Here is a 25,601-nt window from a genome sequence, read left to right as displayed (position 1 = left end):
ATGTTAATTAATTACATTTAAATAAAAACAAATATATAAAAAATAGAAAAATAATTCATCATACTTGAGAAATCATTTGCTTTATTGTATAAATGACAATTTCAAGAGTGTACAAGAGTTTAAATTAGACATATAAACTGGAAGATACAGTATTCACGTCGAGACATCATTCTAGAAATGGGCAGTTCAAATATATTCGATTTAATAAAGATTTAGAATGTTACAAATATCTACATTTGAGGCTTATAAAAAAGAAAGCAAAGATTGGGAATCTTGCTTGCCCACTCAGTAGCTCACAAAGGTTGACGTAACAATTCCCACAAACTGATCTCAGAAACAGAACAGTGTTACATTTTCTAGGAACACAAACCATGAAATTCTAGGGACGGTACTTTATATAATGTTGTTTGAGGCAATCTACATAGGAACTATGATCAAGACCCAAAATTGCACAAATTTGATAGGCCTTACATTTCCCATCGCAAATTACACTGCTGTCATAACTCACAAAATAGTAATTGTAGTATTTAATAAACTGCTCACTGCCTGCGATTGCAAACTGTTTAGCTAATCCATACAAAGTTTGTGGCTGCAGGTCTTCAATGTCGTAGGTCTGCGTCAGCACATATTCCAGCTTCCAGTCGGATTCTCCCTTTAGATTTGCATCTGTCAGGTTCAAATAATACTGCAACATATCCTATAGCAAAACAATCACAAAGCATGGCTTATTCTTTGGCATATAAAGTACTGCACAGCAGAAGAGTCCTTGTTGGGATTTATGTGACCTTCTTAATTTAAAGTTGTAGTCATTTAAAACAGGGAGATTTGGTTTTGTTAGAAAAAAAAAAGTCCCCATAGAAAAATCTATATTGTGAAAATAATGAAAGAACATAATAGAAAATAAGCAAAACTATACAGAGAGATATACAAAATAAAAAGCTTTTGATTCCCACACCTCAGAAGTAACCACTGCTAATAGCTGCGTATAAATCAGCGGTGTGCTGAGGCAGCTGGTATCAGCTCACAGAGCCAATGATCAAATTTGTGGCAATCTTGCAAGTTAATTGACATCCCTTTGGCAGCTTAAAATTGGCCATGATGGGAGTTGCTATATCATGGAAATCGGCACTATAAATAAGTGTTTTCCCCCAATGAGCAACTTGTTAAACACTTATCAGCACTCTAGTGTACGTGTGTTGTTCTAGACTTTACGTACAAAGCAAATATAAATATTTAGAATATATATACCTATTTGCTATCTTTTTGGCTTTTTCAAAAAATGAAGTTATACTATGCACTATTTTGCACTTTTAAAAATAATTTAGTGCTATATCACGGCATCTTTCCATGTCAGTATGTGTGCATACACACACACACACACACACACGTATATGTACATGTATACACATATATAATATAAACGTATATATGTGTGTGTGTGTATCTATGTTCAGATCCAAAAATAGGAAGCTAAGAGCTGTAAAATTAATTCAGTCAACTCTTTTATTTCCTCATTTAATCTAATGTTTACGAATTAAATCAGACTGCCCTGCCCTCTTCCTTCATAAAAACATGCTCTACAGAATAAGAGAGCTACCGCTTATTAAATTTATTATTAAATTATTAATGATAATTATATTATTATTATATTATATATTATATAAAATTAAATTATATGTTATTATATTATTAAAAATGCATTTACATCAATAAAGACTTTAGTTGAAAACTTCTTTTCCAATGATATTAATTAAAAGGAGCAGCACTGATAAGCAAAATGCTCAGCCTTTCAATGCTAAATTGGTCTAAAACACAGCCAGGTACAAGTTCCAGAGAACATTTGTGTCAAAGATAAATGTCCAGCTCAATTTATTTTCTTTACAAAAAAATTCTGCTACCATGTATCGAGTGCTTACTAGAAGCAAGCATTTTTCTAAGTGCTTTACGTGTATTTGTTCAAGCAATCCTCACAGCAACTCTGTGAGGTCAGTAATACTTGGTTTAATGCTCATTTTACAGAAGAATAGACTGGGGACAAGGAAGTTAGGTAAAACAACTCTTGAAAGAGTACAGTTTCAGAGTCTAGAATTATCTGCACAGCTATGGTGTAGGAAAGAGTCATGAGTAACAAATATGGCCTAGTGAAAAGTTTCGGTATGTATACAAGTCCACAAATCAGGTCCTGCCCAATGTGTGAAACAAATGTGACGTCCTTACAAGGACAGAAACAACCTCCCAAAAGCTGACCTCCTACACCCATACTTAGCAAGCGCTGATAAGCCAAATATAAAAAAAGAGGAAAGACATCATGAGATTTCAATATAGAAACAACTTACATAGTTAAGCTGAAGACATTCAACTAAACTAATGAAAACTGTACAAAGACATGCGTAATTCTAAAATTGTGCCAACTTACCAATAATTTATAATCATGAGGATCATACTGAAATAGTCTGACGCCGGGATTGTTGGTCTGTTTTTGCAAAACACTCTTCACTGGGGTCACAGCAGGCGCCACAAACAAAGAATTTATTGGACTTCCTGGATAAAACATATGTGTATAAACATATTTTTTTAAATTGAGTTTAACTTTATCAAAAATATGAACAAATTCATGATTAAGAGATTAACAGACATAACAGCCAAATGAGATATTATCCTTGATGAATCCTGACTTGAAACAACTATAAAGAGACACTTTTGAGAAAATAAAGGAATTTTTATTATGATCTGGTATTAGATGATACCAAAGAATTATTATGGATCTTTGTAGGTAAGTCAATCATATTATGAGTATGTGAGTTAGCTGTGTATTCTAGCAATGCACGTAGGGCTAAAATAGATGTAATGCTTGAGATTCCCTTTCAAATACTTGAGAACAAGAAAAAAGAATAAAGTGATAGTAAAGCAAATGTGGCAAAATCTCGATAGATGTTAAATATAAGTGATGGTACATGGGGGGTTGTTTTATTATTCTTTGCCTAGGGGCATATTTGAAAATTTTCATAATAACAAAATCCAAGTTATTACAAGTACACACACACACAAATACAACACTAGTTTGTTCCATACATCTACCCAGAACAATATGCCAATAATTACACTTAAGAATCTGATTAGGGTCACCCTGTTTTTATACATAGCTATTAAAGGACTAAATTTCTGAGTAAAAAAGCTATCAACTGCTGAAAAATGGTCTTTTTTTACCAAGCCTACTCATTGTAGATGAAATGCATTTTGAAAACGTTCTCCAATTGCTGGAAAAAATATATATTGTTTTTTTTTTCCTGGCTGACTACTCTAAAATCAGAACCCTTATTTTGTTAACTCCCAACTTCCTGTCCTCGTGAGGAAGTCATCTTTAAAAATAGGTAATCATGGTTTGTTTGATGCTCGAGCTTCTTCTATTTTTTTTCTTTTAATTTTGAGTAGATGACAATGTTGATTTGCACTTAACATTAAGCACTTGATAAATTTTAAACCAACAGTAAATTGTGCTTTGCTAATCAAAGTCTGAGAAGTAAAACAAGTCATATCAAAAGAAACTTGAGTCTAGGAGGTAAATAACGAACAGCAATATTTCTCTAAACTTGAGGATCTAAAAGAAAAGTTGAGTGAGCTGAGGGTTTCAGAGCCTATTTTGTTCACAGCTATCAAATGATGGTGGCCCCGTGGAATGAATAGGGAGAAACCCAGTTGCAGGCCTAACCACGAATTAGACACTTGACTTACAAGCATAGAAGATAATTCGGGAGAATCTGGTGCTGGCAGGTTCATTTAGTGAAACTTTTAATTTGCTGGATCAGTAAAAATTACCAGATACCCACTGCTTTGTTCTAGCATCTTGGATTAAGGAGATGCAAACAGAATATCATATTACCTTTTTGATCAGAAAGAACCATCATGCTATCTCTGTGAGTGTGTCCATAAAATTGTCCTACAATGACACTGCTGTATTTTCTAAAAATATCTATCAATTTCTCATTATGGAATTCTCTCATTGCTGGGGTGCTGCTTAAATAGGGCAGATACCCCACCGGGACATGCGCTATGATGTACACCTGGAAAAAAAACACAAGGAGGGCTGATGAGAATCTTTCTGCACACTTATCACAACCAAGTGACATTTAGATACCCAAGATTGAAAGCAGATTAATTAAAATTTAGAAAGCTAATATACCATCTCTCCTATCACCAAAAAAGGATGAAATTATAAAACTATTAATATCATTACATTTGCATTTGACTCATTTAAACTACACTGTTGATGATATTTGGTAACTATGACCTTGGTCACAATTTGTTTTTATAAAAAAACAGGTGTCAATCAATCCTCAAAGCATTAAAAGCAAAGCAAAATCAAACAAACTCAACAGTTAATTAAACCACAAGCTGTTTCATGTGAAAACAACTTCAAATTTTAATACTTTTATTAATACCTGACCCCCACTTGAGTTAATAAATACCCACATTTAGCCCCTGTTTATCCCCTGATAGATTTGGGTCCCTGGGATATACCTTCTCCTTGTTTTGCTGAGAGGTGTTCAGTGTATTCTCTAGCCATTCAAACTGATTGGCTGGGTCAGTCTCATTCAGAGTCACGATATTTGGGCCGTAGTACAAGTTTGTGTTTAGACTGATGATCCTAAGGTTCAGATTAGGCGAAACTTTCTGCGAATAAAAGCCACCTATAAAAACAAATGTAAGACACACTCTAGGAAAACACACACACAGATTCACAGTGACAATGAAAGCAAATTCTTAATTATGGTTTACAAGCCAGTCAGGAAGGTTATACTTATTTCTCATTACTTAGTTAGTATGTACACAGGCTGTCATTAAATAAGAATCAGGTTGAACACTTACTGAAAACCTACTGTGTGCCAGGTCGCGCGGCAGCCCTTCCACATACTGAGCTGATAACAACAGTTGTATCCAATATTCAGATGAAACATTAGTTAAGTGTTTGGGGACTAGGCCGTGAGGTATGGAATTTTGGAAAGGAAATATTCGTGCATCAACTTCTACCTCGGCATGTTTGGGGAGTTAAGATGAGAGCATGAAATATGAAATGCGCAGAATGGGAACACAGTTGGACCTTGCCAGACACGGCCGTGGAAGAGATGTCAGATCAACCAGAGCTGCCGCAGTCTCGGGGGGCTGAGGCTTTAAGGCAGAGCCCCGCTCACACTCACGAGCCCGTGGTGACAACACCCACTGTGTGCTGCAGTGACACTTTCAGAGCTAGCCCCTGACCTTGGACCCGCTCTCTTTGCCCTGGGTCCACTCACCATCCCTGCCTCCCCTCAGCTTTCAAAGATGACTTATGGCCTCCAGAAAAACTGGGCACCTCCAGAATGAATACACCCAGGCAAACATTAAAGATCTTAGTCTAAACAACATGAATAAAAATAGAGACGAAATGAGGATGAATAAATCTTTCACTTACCTTTCCTTAAAGTACGAATAGCTTCTTCATCGAGCCAGGGTTTCCAGAGATCTGCTACGGCATTGTACACCTTGCTGGTGATGACGGGCAGTTGATCCTGGCCACAAACAACATAGCCTACCGTTGAAACTTTAAGGACACGTGGATTAACTGATTTAAACATTACTAGAGCCCATACGACTATGCTAGACATCTGGAGATGCAAGGATGAATACTGGATAGACTTAATCTTTAAGGAATTTATAACTTAAGGAGACAAAAAAATATATAATCAATCAGCTATAAGACAATGTGCGAGGTACTACCACAAAGGTTCTGGGAGGATAGAGGTGTGAATAATTGAGTCTGGCCCCCACGGCACTGTGGGGAAAGTGAAGAGAGCATACAAACCAGGCTTTGAATAATGATTTCATCAAGTTGGCAAGAAAGGGCATCAAAGCAAAGACAATGGCCCAGACGCCAACATGCACAGCGTTACTTACAGAGAAAAGCGCTTGTGCTGGTTGGCCAGGATATAGGATAGATGTGGGAGTGAGCTCATTAAAGTGACACAGAGGCAGGCAGGTTTGAGCCTGAACATGCAGGGCCTGGTATAGCACGTTGAAGAAAACTTCATGATTTTAGAATTAAACAATGTCCTCTGAAATGCTCACCCTAGTATAAAACTTCTGAACTTCCTGAATGAAAATTTATAACCACCTGCTTTTGTATTTGAAGACTTCTCTTTATATCAACAGGTTTTGATTTTTTAAACAACATGTGTATAAAACATTTTTATTATCATAAAGTAGTTTTTATCAACCTATTTTATCATATTATACTATAGAATCTTTATGTGACATAAGTTTTAAGGAAGGGAAAAAGCCCCAAATTTTAAGAAAGTATATACTGAATAAAAATCCACAAATCAGGTGTGAAATTTGGTAATTATTCCTATTTTTTTGTTTTAAAAAATTGTATTAATAAACTGAAGCCATTTTCTTCACTCCCCTCATATTCCTCTGTATGTTGGTGATATGGACCTATTTCTTAAAGGAGTTTTTCTGTTAGCATTAGTTAAAATGCTTCGTTATTTTTCAAGATGACACCCAAGTCACATTAATTCCTAATACATATCCCTAATACATGATGAAAATACAAGTACATTCAGGGAACATAATAACCAAATGACTTGTTCTAACTAGAACTAACTATCCTAAGTATATTTTCAATTTGTGTCAGATATCAGAATTATCTGTCGAAAATCATACAATGACTTATAGGTCAATCGGATTCTGATGAAAAATTGGGTATCATCATCAACATCGAAAACCTCAAAGTGTTAGCCATTGATGTTAGCCATGCCAACATACTGGTATGGTCATGTATAACCGTAAAATTACATAAAATTACTCTAGACTCTTCTCTCAATTTTAGATATGCAAAATATGAGCACCAGAGAAGTTAGAGGATTCACCCAGGGACAGCTGGTCAGTTCCAGAGCTTGGTCTAAATGCCAAGTCTTTCCTCCATCACTCCTATGCCCAATTATCTGGTGTACCATGCCATCATCTCAATCCTCTCTGGCTGTGACATGAGCACTGCCGAGAAATGAGGTATAATGAGAAGTGACTCACCCATAAGTTTGTTGGCACCAGCCTTGCCAGTGTAGGAGTAAATGAGGAACCTGGCCCAGACTACTTCCTTGGGTGGCGACTGGAAGGAATCCCTGGGCTGCCCACGCTAATATCTACTTCTGATGTAATGGGTGGGGATGAGCATTTGTGTATGTATGCTTATGTAACTATGTTTATGTGCATGTTTATGAGATTTTAATAGAGAAATAATACTTAACAAATTATTTGCTACCTAATTATTTGTTAAATAATACTAACATAGTTGTTACTAATATTCACCAGAATTTGACCTCGGCTATCTGTCTGTAGGAGAATTTGTTATGGGGTTTTCATGTTACATTTGACATTTCTGAAACTGGGGTGGAAGGATGGAAGTAGAATAACAGAAAGAAGATTTTCAGATATAAAGTCATAAGTTTGAAAGAGAAAAAAATTAACTCTTTAAGGTATACGGGCTGCCCAACATACCCTAGCTATACATACAACAGGATATATTTTAGAATTTTGATATCACCTCTATCTTTGAATTATTATAAGCTTTGACTTCACGAAAAGAGGATGGAAATAAAAGCAAAATGAAACAAATCCCCAAAGGAGTTGGGGAAAATGTATCCCATGTCCCTGCGTAGTGCTGTAATAACTGCCATTCCACTTACTGAGGGCTCAGATGTGCCAGGCTGGAAGCTATCGCCTTTTCATGCCATAGCACTAATTCTCACAGAAACTTTCCAGGGCAGGTAGCATTGCTCCTATTTACAAACGAGTGACTTATGGGTAAAGGACATTAAGTGAATTATCCAAGTTGGTCAAGCTTTTGGGAGCAGAGCAGGGTAGGTTTATAGTCTAGTGAATACAACTCTAAACCCCATGTGTTCTCCACTACACCAATCTGCCTGTCACCTAAAGCATATAAAAACAATGTGCGTGGGGCACCTGGGTGGCTCAGTTGGTTAGGCAGCCAACTCTTGTTTTCGGCTCAGGTCATGATCTTGGGGTCCTATGATTGAGCCCCACGTCAGGCTCCATGCTCAGTGGGGAGCCTGCTTCAAGGTTCTCTCTCTCCCTCTGTCCCTCCCCCTTCTCACTCTCTCTCTCTCTAAAATAAATAAATAAATAAATCTTAAAAACAAAACAGAACAAAAAAACCCTAGGTAGCCTCTGGCTTCTAGAGAATGTTCATCCCCAAGCGTCTGCCCCGTGTGGTCTAACATCCCAGCAGTAACAAAGTTGACCCCTGGTTTACAGGATGACTCACAGAGACTAACATAAGCCTGGAGGCCAGTGCCACGAAGTTACTTGAAACTTAAGCTCATCCTAGAGTACAACTTTTCAAAATCACTGTATTTAGGTGATCAAAACCCTCACGGACCATTCTTTTGATATGAGATGGAACAGATATTCTAAGCAAGGAGATAATTCTAGCCAAAGAGAGGTATGAAAGTAAATACCATGTCCAGGAATACTGAGTACGTCAATCTGGCAAGAATAAGGGGTATATGAAAGGATGTTAGTCTAATCGAACGCCAAAGATCCACGATGTGGCCTCTACCACCAAGCGATTGTGAGCATGTGAACAGCAATGTGACATTTCCGGGCCTCAGTTTTCTCATCTATAAAATGAAGAGTTGATCTAGACCAAGGGTCAGCAAACTTTTCTTAGGAAGGGCCAAATAATAAGTATTTTAAGCTTATGGGCCATACAGTCTCTGTGGCCACAATTCTCCTCTGCTGTTCTGGTGCAAAATCAGAAATCAGCCACAAGCAAGACAGAAAGAAGAGCCATGGCTGTATTCTGATAAAACCTCATAACAAAAACAAATGTTTTTGGACCACAGATCACAGTCTGCCAAGCCCTGAACTAAAAAACAGTCTCTGAGATCTCTTGAATCTGTACAAGTCTAAGATTCTACCTACTCTAAGAGGACCCTATAGCCAAGGCCCAGCATCCAACTGTTATGTACAGGCTGTTTAATAAATGGTCCCTCTAATAGGTTGAGACCTGGGCTTATCAGGCATTAAACATTCTGAACACAATCTCTGTCTTGAATCACATCTTAATTAAATAAACTAGACTTGAACAGGAACCTCCCTCTTTGGTTCTTATGATAGTTTGCTATGTTTTGGATTTTTTTTTTAAGAAAGATTTTTTATTTATCTATTTGAGAGAAACAGAGATAGCAAGAGAGAGCATGAGCAGGGAGAAGAGGGAGAAGCAGACTGCCCGCTGAGCAGGGAGCCCACCGAAGGGCTCAATCCCAGGACCCGGGGATCATGACCTGAGCCGAAGGCAGACGCTTAACCTACTGAGCCACCCAGGTGCCCCTATGCTTTTGTTTTTAATCATAATCTAGCATAGAGCAGAGTGTGGAGAAATTTGTATGCCTGATAGAAATTCTGCAAGATGGAAACATTTGTCAATATTAAACTTCCTTGCTAACCTTATCATGGAAATTGAATGAACAACAAAATTATTCAAAAGAAAGTAGAAATTGAGGAAGAATATGAAGGAAAACAAGAATCAATAATCCACAAACTAGGGGCGCCTGGGTGACACAGCAGTTAAGCGTCTGCCTTCGGCTCAGGGCGTGATCCCGGCGTTCTGGGATCGAGGCCCACATCAGGCTCCTCCGCTATGAGCCTGCTTCTTCCTCTCCCGCTCCCCCTGCTTGTGTTCCCTCTCTCGCTGGCTGTCTCTATCTCTGTCAAATAAATAAATAAATCTTTTAAAAAAAAATAATCCACAAACTAGGCAATTTGCTTCCAAAACTCACTATGGACATAACTTTTTTTTATGGAATATTTTGAGTCACTGTAAAGTCTCCAAAGCACTTGTCTCACCTTCTTCAAGTTATTAAGAGCACACTCTACCGCCGTAGCCGCATTCCCATGCCCTACCATCAGCTAGTTATTGTCATAGTTTTGACAGTCCTGATGGGGAAAATCCTTGAAACACTTTTGGAAGTTGAAATCAAATTTACCTGTGGCCAATAGTCATGATTACCCAGCGCAGGGAAAACCCGGAGATTTGGAAAGAGACTCTGGATGGTAGTTGTCATATTAGCAATCACACTTATGACTTTGTCTGTTGAGAGTTCATACACTGGAACATGAGGTGGGCTATCCCTGAAAAGGAGACAAATCATAGAGAACAAAATCAATTTCTAAACTTTCTTTTAAAAAAGATTTCTTTATTTGAGAGAGAGAGTGTGTGCGCAGGCAGGGGGAGGGGCAGGAGGAGAGGGTGCAAGCAGGGGCAGGGGCAGAGGAGGAGGGCGAGAAAGAATCCTCAAGCAGACACCCTGCCAAGTGTGGAGCCCAGCACCGGGCTCAGGGTTGAATACCAGACCCTGAGATCATGACCTGAGCTGAAATCAAGAGTCAGCCGCTTAACCAATTGAGCCACCCAGGTACCCCGAGAAAAAAACCAATTTCTATAAAAAGTCACTCGATGTATGCACGATGCCTTGTTGCCCTGAAGGTACACTGCACACCTTCCTCAACAAAACAACAGATGATTGTTAAAAGAGTTGATAAACTACTCTTCATTTACCTTTCTCCCACAGAAAGTCCTACTTTAAAAATTTGCGTAATACAAATACAAGCCTATTACACTGCTTGACTGAAGATTATGAGAGACAAATGTTTGAGCAACTAAAAGCACAGATTCGAGCTAAAATTGCCCAGCTTTGCCATTTACTAGCTCTGTGCACTTGAGCAAGAAGTTAGATGCTCAGCCTTCATTTCTTCATCTGTAAAATGGGAATAATAAAACCAATTGCAAAGATTAAATGAGTTATAATGTATAAATTAGTTAAATAGCACCATGGTCATTACTGCAGGCACAGGAAACATAGACCTCATCACTCTGTCATGGCAGGTAGAATTAATTAATTATACCACCAGAAGATGATATTTACAAAATTACTATCCCAGATTAACTGCCATTGTAGGCTTTTGTTCTTGATGATTTAAACAAGACCTGTTATCACATTAATAAACACCTCAAAACACTGATGTAAATGTTCTGTTTGTGAAGTCATCTCTTAGCTAACATCAACATTTGTCTAGAGCCTGTATTCTACAAAAATTAAAAATTCTGAGACTTCTAAAATCTTCCTTATCTCTAATAATCTAATGATTAATTTGACATAGTATTTTTAAAACCCAAATAATTCTTAACTTAAAACCTAATTAATCTTCGTAGGAATTCAGCATTCTAATGAAGCTCAGGACACTGTGGATAAATATTGAGTAACTAACGGTGTTTGCATAATCACTTACCCTGTCCATATCATGAAAGACGCTTCTTGTCCTGAATTTTTAATAAAATCAAATGCTGACAAAATAAGGTCATATGGAGAATCACACAGAATATCTCCAAAGGGGCCAGGATTGGAGGCATTGGCGCCTTTGGAGGAAGCGCACACTTTTGTGTGGTCATCTGTGATGTGGTAGGTAGGGTCTAAGTGCAAGTCAGTCACATGCCAGAACTGTCCTGTTGATTAGAAAAGAAATGGTGTTAAATCTGCTTCCCTTTCGGAATTCCCATAAAAATATTTACGGTAAAACTAGAGACAGTTCTCCCTGTAATGGAGGAAAGCCTTAATAACTGAAAGGTTCATCTGCCCTGAAGGTAAATACAATAGTTCCCTGTCAGGAGATGAGGATTTCGGAGAGTAGGAAGAATTTACTACAATTTACTACTTACATGTGTCAGAACTCATGAGCTCAGGGATGGCATGACTACCTAACAAAGATTACATAACAAACATAAGTTGCATGATGAAATATAGGGAAATATCCTTCTGGGAGGTCACTAAGAATATATGTCGTGTCTTAGTAGTATGTTTCCTTCCTTGCAGAAATTAAGGTTTTAGAACTTATTTATATTCTTCTTGTGGAAAAATTGACATAGAAACATTATATGGTCTGTTAGGGTTCCACAGTGAATAGGTTGCCGAACGAGGACCTCAGTCTCACTCCTACTTTCTTGAAAATCCTTGCCTCTCAACATTAAAGGAAAAAGAACATAACATTTTAATATTAGTTTTAAGGCAAAAGTAGGGATTGCTAGCAGCTCTTAAAAATTACTAAATACAGGAACATCTCCCGATGTACACTTGAATCAAATGTTAATAATATTGAGGAAAGCGTTTGTTAAAGAGACGAAACCTCAGGGAGAAACTGAGAACCCATTTGAGAGCATAGGAAAGAGTCTTTCATTGAAGGAAATACTGGTACAAATAATCACAGTAGTACTTCTCTTTATTAAGCATTTGTGCCACACATTATAATAAGGAAACTAAATATACTATGTCATTTCATTCTCAAAACTTGAAGTTCTCATTTTAGAGTTGAGAAATGAATGCTGGGTCGATTAGGAAACTTGCTCAGATATACACAGCTAATAAATGGCAGAGTCAAAATCTGAACCCCATTTTGAAAGGTCCTCTAGTTTGCTTATACCTAAATTACATATATCATCTAGCTGCCTTCTCATGTGCAATTAATACGTTATTTTAACATTGAGGCTTTTCACACTTTGAATTTTGAGTTCACTCTGATGATGACTAATTTATATCAGAAACACATCGGAAGTGACATAGCAGCATGTCCTAATCTAGAAACATGGAGCAAACAAGCAGAAGGCGATCTGTCTGTACAGAGATGAGAAAGGCTGAGTATGTAAGTGAGCAAACACCTGAACAGAACCCAAAGCTGGGATAATAAAGCAAAAAACTGAAAACTGTTCATTTGTTAAGGTGGAAAAGGTAAGTTATATTTGGGTTGTTTTTTTCCCACAACATTGTCATAATTTTATAACGTATTTAAGTTCACAGCTAAGAAGTGGTAGACAAAAGATCCAGAAGAAAGTAGACATAAAACAGTCCTTATGATTAGTTACTTGATATTCCGTCCCCATTTGAAAACATTTGCCACGAGTGATTTATTTTATTCCTTAATGCAGAAAAATACTCCAACTTTTATTTTTAGCTTAGGCATACTTTAGCCAGTACGCAAAGCAGAGTTGGCAAGCAGCCTGGAGGCTGTCCTTCTTGGTGTATAAATATATAGTACATCTTACTTGTATGTAAACATGTTTTTTTTTAATCACTTGTAGAGTATTAAGGTGCAATAAACTGAGGACAGAACAGTATAGTTTTGCGGTTAAGAGCAGGGACTCCAGAGTGAGACTACTGCAACTTTCAGTCCAAGTTCCAGGGGCGTCTGAGTGGTACGGTTGGTTGAGTGTCCAACTCTTGGTTTCATCTCAGGTTGTGGTCTCAGGGTCATGGGATCCAGCCCCAGGTGGGGCTCCATGCTCAGCACAAAGTCTACTTAAGACCCTCTCTCCCTCTCCTTCTGCGCCTCCCCACCCTGCTCTTTCTCTCTCTGTCTCTCTCTCTCTCAAATAAAATGAATAGATCTTTAAAAATCAATCAATCCAAGCTCCACTTACTAATCTAACGGTATGATCTTGGCTTGTTTTATCTGCAAAATTGGAAGAATATCACTGCCTCCTGCATGAGAGTTAAGTGATTTATTAGAAGTAAAGCTCTTAGAAGATACCTGGCATCTAGTAAACTCGATGTTAATTACACTGTTATTATTTTGACCCCAAGCTTGAATTTGAGATTGAACCTCCTCATTTCCAAGTAAGAGTTAGATTTTATCAAGTACTTACTATAAGGTTCGTACTGTTTTTTACACTTTCCATACCTTAACTCATCATTATTTTCCATTTACAGATAAGGAAGTGCAGCACACAGATTAATCCAAGTCACACGTGTCATACACAACAGGGTCAAGATAGGGATGCAGGAAAGCTAACTCCAGATTCCGTGCTGCTCTTAACCCCTGCACTGCTTGCCTCCCTGTGTGTGCTCACCTTCAAATGTCCTCCCGTCCCACTTGCCTCATGTGAAATAGATGACGACACCTCCATGAGATACCGTGACCATTAAGGAACATGAGATAATGAATACATTAAAGTTTTATAAACCCAAACTGGAAACACATCAAAAACACATCTGTAGTACCTCGATTTTTGTATCCTCAGCATCTAGAAGATGTCTGACCTCGAGTGGGCCCTCAATAAACATTCTTTAATTAGGCAAAGGCAGATTTCAGGATTTCCTCAAGATCACATGGTGACTCAGTAATGAAAGCTGAACCAGAACCAGTCTCTCTAGACTTCCAGTCGAGCGCTCTTTCCACTACATTGCCCTGCCAGATCCAGATAAGTGAGGGGGTAATTATTTAGATGCACTGAAGGAAGTCTTTAAATAGAAGCCAAGAGGAGCTCTGCCAGGTTCTTAACCTGGGATTTATGAATAATGAACCTCTGGAGGCCTCACCTCCCTCCTCTACTGAAATTAGAGATAAACTGCTGTGTGTGTGTGTGTGTGTGTGTGTGTGTGTGTGTGTGTGTGTGTGTGTGTCTGTCTGTCTGTCTAAGGCCACAAACCTGGCCTGTGGCTGAGCCCACACTCTGCTACAGATTCTCTGGTTTGCAGTCCCAAGTTCTTTTCACTACACGATGATTGCTCTCTTGTTCCGCAGACAAACTTTAATAAGATCTCCACAAATATATGTGTACCTGCATGTGCATGTTGTCAACATATCTAGATAAATGCTCAACACTATGCCAAAAAAACCCTTATGGTTTATCTAAAATCATTATAATTTATCCTAAAGAACCTAGTAAAACATAATTCAGATGTTTGGACACATGGTTATTGTTTCAAATAGGTATTTTTGTTTGTGTGCTTATAACAACAGTTCCCACCAAATACTCCTGCAGGCCCTGACCTACTAATTCTTTTTTTTTAAATTTTACTTATTTATTTGACAGAAAGAGGGAGAGAGAGCAAACATGCACAAGCAGGGGAGTGGCAGAGGGAGAGAGAGAAGCAGGCTCCCTGCTGAGCAAGGAGCATGAAGCAGGACTGGATCCGAGGACCCTGGGATCATGACCTGAGCTGAAGGCAGATGCTTAACTGACTGAGCCACCCAGGTGCCCCTAATTCTAAAGAGTTCTAGACAAACACACCCAGGTGAGGTCTCCCTGGGTTGTTGTCCTCTGCCCCCTGGGACTTGATAGGACTGAGAATTTACACACACACACACACCAAGGAAGCAGGGGCCAGTCATGGTGGGTGTTGTAAAGGAAGCAATTTGGGATGGGATCAGGAGGAGAAAGAAGGTCACATCAAGTGGAAAACATATAATATATCCAGTGAAACTGCTGAGTCAACAATTCAGCAGATCTTTAAACCCAGTTTCCGCATCCCTACCCCCTCCCTAAGTGACTCAGCCTTGTAGCTTCTCTATCAAAAGAAGGAAGTGTAAGTGAAGATTCCCTACACATCAGAAAGTTGTCATTGAGGTCTTCTACAATCAGATCCTTAAAAGCCAAACAGCAGATTTGCCATTGGGTGGTCCCATGCAACCTGGGATATTTTATCTCAAAATCCTAAACAGTAACACAATTAAAAAAAAAAAAACCAAAAACAAAAAACTAGCTTTAATAAAAGCAGAAACCAGCATGCATAAGCATTTTGGATCAATTTCTTGTTATGACTGACAGTTGGGAAACCAGATTCACAGTTCTTGCTTTCAACTGCCTGACAGCTGAGTCATGAGAACTTGGCTCTCAGACAGAGGAGGTATTTTTTCAGAGCATATCCAAAGTCGTGTGAGAGAGCAAGAGCATCAGAGAAGAGAGGAGGTTTCAGCACCGAGCACCGTGCTGAGTTTCAGAGACAGCTATGCCCAAACACAGAACAGCACTCCACCTAACAAAATCCCCCCTCCCCTAATTAATGAAGCAATTATTTTCAAAGGGAGGCAGGGAGGCAGGGCGAAACTTGATCTTTGAAACTGAAGGCTCAAAAGGCATCCTAAAATCTAAAATTCCTTAAACAGGTTGTTGGGCCCCAATTTTCAGAGTATCGTGTTGCGTAGGTCTGGGGTGAGCTGGGAACCTGCCTTTCTAACACATTTAGGTGCTGCTGATGCTGCTGGTCCCACACTTGGAGAACCGCTACTGCAGTAAAGTGTGAAGAATGAGTAAAACTGGTCCCACCCACAGAGAACCCAGGGGCATCCAGGTAAAGTGAAATGAAGGTCCCGCGAGTTCTAACATAGACTAAGAGGTGGGTAGCATCGAGGCTGTGATGGTCCTCTGCTGGAGGAGTGGGCGGGAAGAAAAGGCCACCAACCCCGGCGAGCAGGACAGAAGACACCCTGAGTGCCACTGAAATGTACATCCCTGTAGGGAAGAGGAAACTCCGCAGCTCCCCTACGCTCCGGGCAGACCGGGCACTCTGGGAATGCGGGACACCCAGCTTCTAGCTTCGGTTTTCCTAGAGACACGCAGAGAACGCCTTCCTTCCCCGGGACGAACACCCGGAGGAACCTGGTGTCCGCCGCCCCCTGCAGCGCCCCCACTGGCAAAGATGCTTCCCCGCCCAGCCCGACCTCCCGCCGGTCGCTAGGCGCTCCGGTCCCGCAGTCGCCCTCCTCCTCCCAGCGCCCGGCGCGCCTGGGGCTCCACTGCCGCGAGCCTCCGCGGGGCGCACTGCTGCCCCCAAGCACTTTTCCTGACCGCGCGCTTTAGCCCGGCGCTCTCCGGCAGCTCCCGGCAGGGAAAGGGTCGCGCACTCACCCACTGCCGGAGCGGGACCCGGGCTGCCACCGGGCGCCACGGGCAGTCCGAGCCCGGGACGGCCATGCCCGGCGACCAACAGGCAGCAGACGAGCGCACCTAGAAGAGCCATCGCAGGTCAAGGCCACGGAGCCGGGAGCCTGAGGCTGTCTGGCCCGGGGGTGGAGAGAAGGCCGAAGGGTGAGGGTGTAGACGCCCAGAGGTCACGTGCGAGGGCAGATTCCGCAACGAGTGGGTTCGTTTGACCTTCTGCAACTGTCTAGCGACTATCTGCCCTCTTATGTCTTCGCAGCAGTGACTGGCCTAGGAAGGAATGTGCTTGGGCAAACCCCGGGCAGATCATCTTTCCTAAATGCCACTGGCACCAAACGGATGGGGCTTCTCTGCGGAACACATGCAGAGAACCTTGAAGTAGCATAATTTGGAGTAGGTCGTCAGAAGTTTTGGATAGCACAGTGGATCTCGAACGGCGGTCCCTAGACTAGCAGCATCAGCACTACCTGGGAATTTTAGTTAGAAATGAAAATTCCCAGGTCCGATCCCAGATCAATGACATCGGAAACTCAGGAGGGAGGGTAAGCGTAGTCCAGTAATTTGTGTTTTTAATAGCCCTCCAGGTGATGCTGAAGTGATGGTGATGTTTGAGAACACTGCTCAAAGACACTAGGTTTTAATTTTTTGGTTGTTTGGGCGTGTTTTTTTTTTTTTTTTTCATTTACAGCTGAGTTAGAACAATGTCTCAGAACTGTGCTTCATGCGGTCCCGAGAGACATGAAAAGCATAAATAGAGCAAGTTGGTTTTACTCTTCTAAGGAATTTTTAAAGATACTTAGTCTGACAATGGAGCCAAGATCTCCAAACTTCTTTGGGTTCTGTGTTCCTTCTTTTACCATTTATGATATAAGGATGCTGGCCTCTTTAAGATAAAAAACATATAGCTTAAATTTGTAAGGCATGGAATTCCTTTGGAGAAGAAAATATCCTGCAGAATGATTAACCTCATAAAAGAGGTTGTTAAATGTATTTGTTTCTCATCAGAGGAAACCTTATATCGTGTCCTGTGTAATTTCATGGGAAGGTGCCACATGAAAGGGGCTTTGAAATGGGAGTCAAGATTCCTCCATTTTGTTTCATGTATTGCCAGAGTGCTTAAGTCCTGCCTCAGTTTTAGGATAATTCAAAAGCCTTTCTAGAACCAAAATGCTTTCCAGGGGTGGACAGAATGGTCTTTGGAATTTCTCAGTCCACAACCTCAAAAGTATGGAGGAAAATGGGCAGGGGAAAAGTGGTGAACAGATGAGAGAGAATAACTTTAAGGACAGCAAAATAACTTGTGTGTTTCTAGCCCAAAGATTTTCAAAGATAGGAAAATGATTTTTTAAGTGTAAAAATAGCAATTTTGGTCTTCTCCATGCCCCCATCCCCCCATCCCCCCAGTTCCAATAAGCTTTAGTGGAAGTGAATTGATTGTGAAACAGTTCTTCAGTAAGTAAGCATAAAATACCACCTGCACATTTTGAAACCTAAGAAATGCTTGAAATCCTAAAAAGACAATGCGTAGAAACATCATTCTCCCTTCTACTCCCTCTGCTTTCTTTTGTTTTCCTTTATAACTACTCTCTAAGAAGCGCAAAGCGACAGTTCCTTAGCATCTCTGGGTTTTCACCTTAACTTTGGACATGTATTGATAGGTCCCCGTGTTCCAGATGGAGGAATTGTTCCTTGTGAGGGTGTGCATTTGAGTGAGAGAGAACACATGTGACAGAGTGGAAGTCGCTGCTTACTCATCATCAGTGGTCCAAGTGTGGATTTCACAAGCGAGCCTTTACTCAAGTTTGCAGACCTTGGGATTTCACAAATGTTTTTCCAGGGCCTGTTGGTCAAATTGCCTGTGGGCTTGGTAATTTTCCCTTTTCTATTGACTATGTTAAAAACAAAAACAAAAAGGACAAACCAGAAAAGTTAGTATGCTGGCAGATTCCTGTATGAGCTAGAATACTGCTAGAAGAAAAATGATTTGCAACTACCCTGTAAACATTTAGGAAGTAAAGACATTTGTTAATTACCTTCCCAGAAAAATACATTTGGTCCACCACTACTGCCCCTGATCTTTGTAATTGTAATTTTGTTTCTCTTTTAGGCCACCCAAAACCCTTCTCATTCTTCACTAGGTGAGACCGTTGTTATGGAAATAAATGCCAGCAAGCTGTTATTTGGCCTAATTACATTGAGCCAAAGCTGCCGAATCCCCATCCTAGGCCTTGTATCTTTCAGAATAGAGGTCAGAATCCATGCTTCTACTGGAGCTTAGGCTGGAATCACCAAAAGAAATCAGTCTTCCAACAGAAGCAAAGATGAAGGTTGTCTGAACAATTTGGAGCAAACACTCTCTCGATGTTCTGTTTCATGCTTTTAAAGACAGAGGTGTGGGGCACCTGGGTGGCTCAGTAGGTTTAGCAGCCGACCTCTCATCTCAGGGTTGTGAGTTCAAGCCCTGCACTGGCTCTACTCTGGGTTTGGATCTTACTAAAAAAAAGGGGGGGGGGGTAGACTCTGTAGTTTTAGGAATGGTCATCTTAGCCAGACATTATCTTGGCATTTGGTAATAATTGTATTCAAATGTTAAATCCTATAGCTATGCTTTAGTTTTTTCTACTCTTCATTATAGTAATTAAAGTAACCTAATAGTCAGGTAATAGTATCATTATGGTGAATTTTGTAAGTTAAAGTAAGTTTTCTCATGCTTATATCTGTAAGTTAATTAGGCCTTGAATTAGTTTATAGAAATTTACTGAAATCAGCTGGCTGATTAAATGAATATTGCATATTTTTCCTGAAAAAAATATTTACCCTATTTTCCCCCCAGAGGCTAACAGAGAGATTTCCTAAGGGGTGATCAGGGAAATGAAAATCTTGCTTCCCCCCCTCCCCAGAGGAGATGTTAAACTGAAATGTCAATTTTTGAGAAGAAATGAAGGGGAAAATCACAAGGTTTACAGTTCTCAGTATTATTCATTAATCATTAGAACGTGGACATGTAAACCTAATATTCCATTTCCTTTTCAGTAAACTAAATAATATCGCCTTACCTGCTTCACCTTGTTGGTTTGGGGAAATGGCTAAAAATCATTTTATACGGATGAAATACAAAGTTAACATTTGTTTGTTTCTACTTACAAGGCAAGCCCTAGCCAGTTACAAATAGATATTTACTTTCCCTTGGTCAACTCAGTTCCAACAACTCACACACACACACACCCCCAAAAGAGAATTTGAATGCCTTAGTGCACATTCTATGCACACCCAATTTTAGCACTCTCACTGACTTAGTTTAGCTCAATGTACTTGTCTGGAGACACATCTTTATGATCCAGGTTAAATTCACTTTCTTTTCCTATTTACCTTTCAAGAAGAAATAATTATATGACATTTTGATTGTGTGATATTTTGACTGTACTTACCTTTTAATAAGACATTTTCATATATATCATTTTGCTTCATCAGACTACCTGTTTCTAATAGCAGCCCAGCCCACCATCACAAGACTCCTTGGGGTTCTGGCCAAATGAATTTAATTGTCACAAATTCTCTATGGCAATCTCAACCAAAACTGTGGCATTTTCACTTTTCCCCAGGCCTCTGCTTATTTCTTTTTAATTCATATTGTAAACAAAGTGCTAACTTTTCCAGCTTTACCTTCTACAATAAGAAAGGCTATTTTGTCTAAAACCTCCTAATGTATAATTCCCCCACCAGATAAATGATATTAAAAACAACGACAACATTTCTCATGGGTGTAAGATTTTTATTCCAATTTGATTTGCATTCCAATGGAAATTATAAAATGTACTCACTTCTTTATTTTAAAAATGTGGCTTAAAATTTTTAATGTGAATTATAAAACATGATAAATTTGCAGATCAAAATTGGGCTAGTTTGCAGTAAAAAGTTTTTCAAACAAGTTTTTAGAGCACCGTTTTCCACCACCACATCAAAGATAACCTTCTAATTAGTGATCACCCATGCTGTAATAGCAGGATAACACTGAGACTTGAGTAAACAGAAAAATTGTAGAGCTTTTCCAACCCCAGATCAGGAAACTTTCTATGCCTTCTCATAGTGGCGGACAGCAACCACATCACCAAAAGTAAGAGTCTGAAAGATGCAAAAGATAATCAAATCTTTTTACGCAAGAATATCCGTAGCTGAAACTTCTAAAGATTATCATATATATAATTTGTGTTTGTTATGCCAAAGGATAATGTCATTTACAAATATTAAATGCTGCATAAGCTCTTCATTTCTTAAAGAGAAAAGACATTTTGTTATGTATGGAGTGAATAACACGAATACATGGTTCATGTCTCTAAAAGGAAAATCAACTGAAACACGGAGATTATGTAGATTCAGGTTGAAAGAATTCCTTTTACCTTAAATTATCAGGGTAATTGGAGCAAAATAGCTATCTGCTTTGAAAGTGAATGGAATTCATACTAGGTTTTCATAACAGATAAAGTTTGAAGAATTTTTAGAAAATCCAAATCATTTGGGTAAATGGTATTTGGAATGACTTGTTTCGAAGTCATCAGGAAAAAGTAAAGGTACAAATGTTCTCATTGCTTTGGTTGTCGTACTTTAGCCCAGGTGGACCTAGGTGACTGAGTATGAGATAGAACATGGATTTTTATGTCAAATCTGACCGGAAGAATTGCTCTAAAACCTCTTTACAAAACCTAGGGGGTTTTTAATGTTTGTTATTTTCATGTGTTGACATGACTTTCGAGAATATAGTGTGTCCCTGTCATCCATTGCTTTAATCTTGTTTTGAAATCAGTCTTGCCTGACCAGTCATACACGCCAAAGCTGAGCTAACCGCTGTCCTGTATTCAGGGGGGAAATGGAGGTAAAACATAAAGGAGAATCTCAGATTGGATCTTTTATAAATAAGTCCTTTCTTTCAACGTTCGGTGCCGAAATAAGTAGGCAAATATTCATTCGCATAAAAGGAAAAGTGATCCTCTATGCTCCATTCCACTTCCATCCATGAAAAGAAGTATGACTAACGTGAGCCCCGTGTCTTAAACTAGAACAGCCCTGATTGCAACACTTAAGGAGAATAGAAAAAACAACAATTTCCTTAAATCACAAAAACAAAGAACCCCTTTCATCTACTATCCTAGAAGAAATATGTACAGCAATACCCAACCCCCCCAAAAAAACCCCAAAATGATATATTTAGTATTTCAATGTTATCAAAATACCGTTACTCAGTTCACAAAACGTGCCTGGATGTTAGATTAAGGCATAACGTTGCCCCCAGTTCCTGGTGCTACTCAATCATTGGAGAAGTTTTATTTTATTTTATATCTCACAGGTTTTTACATGACTACCGGTACTGAACGGGCATGTTTACAAGGCACCGTATGCCTCAAAAGAAAGACTGAAAGGAAGTAACATCCACATGGTTCCCTCTAAAGAGAAACTACACTTTTCTGTTATATCCCAAATTATCTGCACTGAACATATGGAACTTTTATAAACTAAAATATAAAATGTTTAAAGATCTCTTATTTATCATAGTAGCTATAAAGTAATTTCTCTGATATTCAGCAAACTTGATATTCTTATAGTAATATCACTCCTTTTATATATTTCCATGAATTTTTAAAAAGATTTTATTTAACTATTTATTTTAGAGAGAGAGAGAGAGCATGAGTGGGATGGGAGGTGGGGGGAGGAGCAGAGGGAGAGGGAGAGAATCTCCAGCAGACTCCGTGCTGAGCACAGAACCCTACATGAGGCTTGATCTCATGCCCCTGAGATTATGGCCTGAGCCATAACCAAGAATTGGATGCTTAATGGACTGAGCCACACAGATGTTCCCATGAATATTTTTATATTTAGATTTCATTTGCGGTTTAGACATTCACAGTAATCCTACACATTCTTTCGACATAGTTTTAGCTAAATCAATGGCAACTTTTTAAAACTATGCTGCATAGAATTTTTCTTTTTTTCTATAATTAAAGAGGCAGAGCTGAGGATACAGTTAGCTAGGAAGTTTTTATTTCCTCTGTTTTACCCATGATCAAAGAACCCTGCTGGAGACTTAATGTTATTAAAGAAGGGAGGGAGGGAGAAAGAGCTGGGGAGTGGGAACGGGCAGTGCAAAGCTAGAAGGAACAAAGGGAGAATGGCCATTACTTACCATAACCATTTTGCCATCCTTAATTTCTCTTACAAAACGTGTTTCTTTGCCATCCCATTTCTGTACATGAACCAGTTTGTCCCCATCCAGGCTAACAACAGACTGAGACCGACATCAAAATGTAGAACATAGCAAAAGGTACAGATTAGATTTCTGATATAAAAATCATGTTGAAGTGGTTAATTGAATAAATGGTAAGCAACTGCTTCTCATATTAGTACCATATCCTCTGTTGCTTCTAGAGTCATTATATAAACTAATAATTCATAATTTGATTGAAATGTGTACATCTAAATGCAAAAACTTCATCTATTAGAAATGAAAGTCCTGAACAAGTACTCTCAGACCAGTCACTCTGCTCTTTTAAACAAAGCTTTAAGAAGAGGCAAACTATTTAGTCAAACTGAGGCAATCAGAGAGATTAAGCAAAATGCAATCTTTATTTTAAATGAACAGTGGTATTTTTGAAATACAGATATGAAAAGAAAAAATGTATAGTGAGAAGTAGACTTGAGATTTGAGCCATAGCCCCCGCTGCTCGGAACGTAACATATGTGCACTAGGATGCAATATTAATCCTGGGGTCCTCTCTGAAATGAAACACCGAGAACATTCTCTTCTTCCCATCAGCTAAAAAAGAGAAACATCAGGAATCTCTCTTTTACTGCCTGCTCCCCACCCCCACTCCAGAGAAGGAGCGGCTCCTTACCTTACAGTTTCTGTCGTCTGCAGTGGTTTCGTCGAACTCTTCTCCCAGATGGAAACTAATCTCTGTGTTCTTGAATGTGCTTTGAGTCCTGATCAACACTTTGTCCCCCTCCTGACTGATGATCACCGTTGGCTTGGTCACATTTCCCACCTGCCTAGTGGCGAAGCCCACACCTAAAGAAGCAATACAGTTAGCTGCAACTTCCAAAATAACTCACATAACAAGAATCTGCTTTCCTATTCCGGAATCCAGGCCCTCGAGTTAAGTTTCATTAGCCCACTAATCAGCCAGTACAACTACTGAGCCATAATGATACGTGGGTGCTTAATTCGATGCACAAATGATAAGCGGATGCTGAAGAGAAAACAAAAAGGCACAGAAGCCTCACCTCCCCCACAGACTACCAAATGCACCGTTACTTAGCCCCGGGCAAGAAAGCAGACACATGTTCATTAAAAATCCCTTCTGTGGGAAATGCATAGCCTTTCGTTCGATTATGACAACACGATCTGTCTTTGTCACTCGCCAATCTCATGGGTGAAAAAAGGACTGGGCACTACTGAAGCTGCAGGTTAAGAGGAGAACAGCACATCTGATTTTTACCTACCTAGCGCCTTCATGTACTCATCAAAGTTCTGGCTGTCCGTCAGCTTCCAGGTGGCACAGAAAGCCTCCACCATCCTTGCCCTTTCCGTTAGCTTTGAAAACAGGTAAGAGACAGGAGGGAGGCTTTCTGGATCCTATTGCCACTGCAACTCAGAAGACCCCTTTGCACCTGACAGCAGCTCCTGCCTTCTTATTTGGAAAAGAGGCAGGCAGAAAGCCAAGGATTTGAATTGCAAACACACCCTTCCAGTGCCCCCTTTCCAGGAGGCTGTTGGGGAGGGGGGGGCTCAAACGAGGTTCCAATCCGCTTTGTGATTGGCTCAGGCCACTGGGTTAGCGGAGTAGGGTGAGTTCCTCCCTATCCTCACTCTGCAGCCCTTCTGCTGAGAAAGCTCTGCAAGGATTCAGCGGAGCTGGAGGCAGGGAATGGGGGACATGAGAGAGGGTCTTTCAGGTTCAGCTCGAAAACTTGGCAAAGGCAATTCAGACTGTGCAGGAAGAAAGAGATGCACAATAGGACATTCAGATTGATTTCCGTTAATGGCAAAGCTGGTTACAAATGAGGACCCCCTTTAAAGAAAACCACTGAAATGCCAGACTTTTCAGACAAAAGAGGCTGAATAGTGTCTTTTATTTTCTCTCCTATTTACAGGGACAGCAAAACACAAGCTAGAATATGCCAAACGAGGAAAAGAAGAGGGGGAGGAGGTGTAAATGCGTTCCCGAGATTGTACAATTAGAAGGCTACCCCGACGGGGTCTCAGTGGGACACTAACTAATTTTGGCCTCTTCCCAACACAAACTGAGTGAATTTAAAGATCCATTGTCCTTTCTAAGAATCCGAGAGCCAGACTGAAATGGAAAAGAGACCTAAGGAAGAGTATGGTGAGGACTCACTAATGAGGTACAAAATAAAAGAATGTTCTTTTTTCTCTCCTTCAACAGATTATAGAAGCCACGTGGAAAAACTGAACGTAAGATCATTTAATAAGAATTTGAATCACCTGCATTGTAGGGCCTTTTGATTTCCCGAGGCCCCATCTACGTAAATAGAATCTGTATATACGTTGGGGGTTAACACTGGGGGTAGGACAGGAATTGCAGGAACGGTGGGAGTCAGAGGAGCTTTGGCTTTAGCTGTTTGGATTCAGTGTACCCGCCCCCCCCCCAATAGCAAAATACCTCAAGAGTTCCAAGCAGAGTATTTAACGGAGGTCTCTGAGACGTCCCTCTGCAGAGATTCTTCCTGCTTTCTTTAGTGTAGACCACCAATGAAAAATAGGTTCCCTGGCGTTCATGGGGATGGAAGAGGGGACTCTGATGTGGCAACCCCTGCTCTTATC

The 25,601-nt window shown here is 39.8% G+C and overlaps 2 protein-coding genes across 2 annotated transcripts; both read right to left on the bottom strand.

Moving 5' to 3' along the window:
• Nucleotides 1-61: 61 nt before the first annotated feature.
• Nucleotides 62-17,018, bottom strand: SMPDL3A (sphingomyelin phosphodiesterase acid like 3A). The gene is made up of 8 exons (XM_045798593.2): nt 16,736-17,018; nt 11,347-11,560; nt 10,044-10,188; nt 5,450-5,546; nt 4,519-4,688; nt 3,881-4,061; nt 2,417-2,541; nt 62-697 (listed from the first exon to the last, which is right to left on the bottom strand). The coding sequence occupies exons 1-8, from the start codon at nt 16,845-16,847 to the stop codon at nt 380-382; spliced, it is 1,362 nt and encodes a 453-aa protein (XP_045654549.1). The 5' UTR covers nt 16,848-17,018; the 3' UTR covers nt 62-379.
• Nucleotides 17,019-20,544: 3,526 nt separating this feature from the next.
• On the bottom strand, nt 20,545-24,564 carry FABP7 (fatty acid binding protein 7). The gene is made up of 4 exons (XM_045798424.2): nt 24,260-24,564; nt 23,653-23,825; nt 22,944-23,045; nt 20,545-20,890 (listed from the first exon to the last, which is right to left on the bottom strand). The coding sequence occupies exons 1-4, from the start codon at nt 24,330-24,332 to the stop codon at nt 20,840-20,842; spliced, it is 399 nt and encodes a 132-aa protein (XP_045654380.1). The 5' UTR covers nt 24,333-24,564; the 3' UTR covers nt 20,545-20,839.
• Nucleotides 24,565-25,601: the final 1,037 nt, after the last annotated feature.

This window comes from Ursus americanus, chromosome 11 (genome assembly GCF_024610735.1).
Source record: "Ursus americanus isolate L20-20 chromosome 11, mUrsAme1.1.p, whole genome shotgun sequence".
In the NCBI taxonomy this organism is placed as follows: domain Eukaryota; kingdom Metazoa; phylum Chordata; class Mammalia; order Carnivora; family Ursidae; genus Ursus; species Ursus americanus.
Note: the sequence above shows the minus strand (reverse complement) of the source record. Positions and strands in the feature narration are given on the sequence as shown.

What these genes read in the sequence shown, in the direction of transcription:
- FABP7 (XM_045798424.2), bottom strand. Translation starts at nt 24,332, where the DNA reads ATGGTGGAGGCTTTCTGTGCCACCTGGAAGCTGACGGACAGCCAGAAC. An exon ending in CAGACGACAGAAACTGTAAG is followed by an intron (nt 23,046 to 23,652) that starts GTAAGGAGCCGC and finishes TGTCGGTCTCAG; the next exon opens with TCTGTTGTTAGCCTGGATGG. An exon ending in AGGATGGCAAAATGGTTATG is followed by an intron (nt 20,891 to 22,943) that starts GTAAGTAATGGC and finishes TGCATCTTTCAG; the next exon opens with ACTCTTACTTTTGGTGATGT.
- SMPDL3A (XM_045798593.2), bottom strand. Translation starts at nt 16,847, where the DNA reads ATGGCTCTTCTAGGTGCGCTCGTCTGCTGCCTGTTGGTCGCCGGGCAT. An exon ending in CTCAGCAAAACAAGGAGAAG is followed by an intron (nt 4,062 to 4,518) that starts GTATATCCCAGG and finishes TTTTTTTTCCAG; the next exon opens with GTGTACATCATAGCGCATGT. An exon ending in GGTTCTTTCTGATCAAAAAG is followed by an intron (nt 2,542 to 3,880) that starts GTAATATGATAT and finishes TGTTTTATCCAG; the next exon opens with GAAGTCCAATAAATTCTTTG.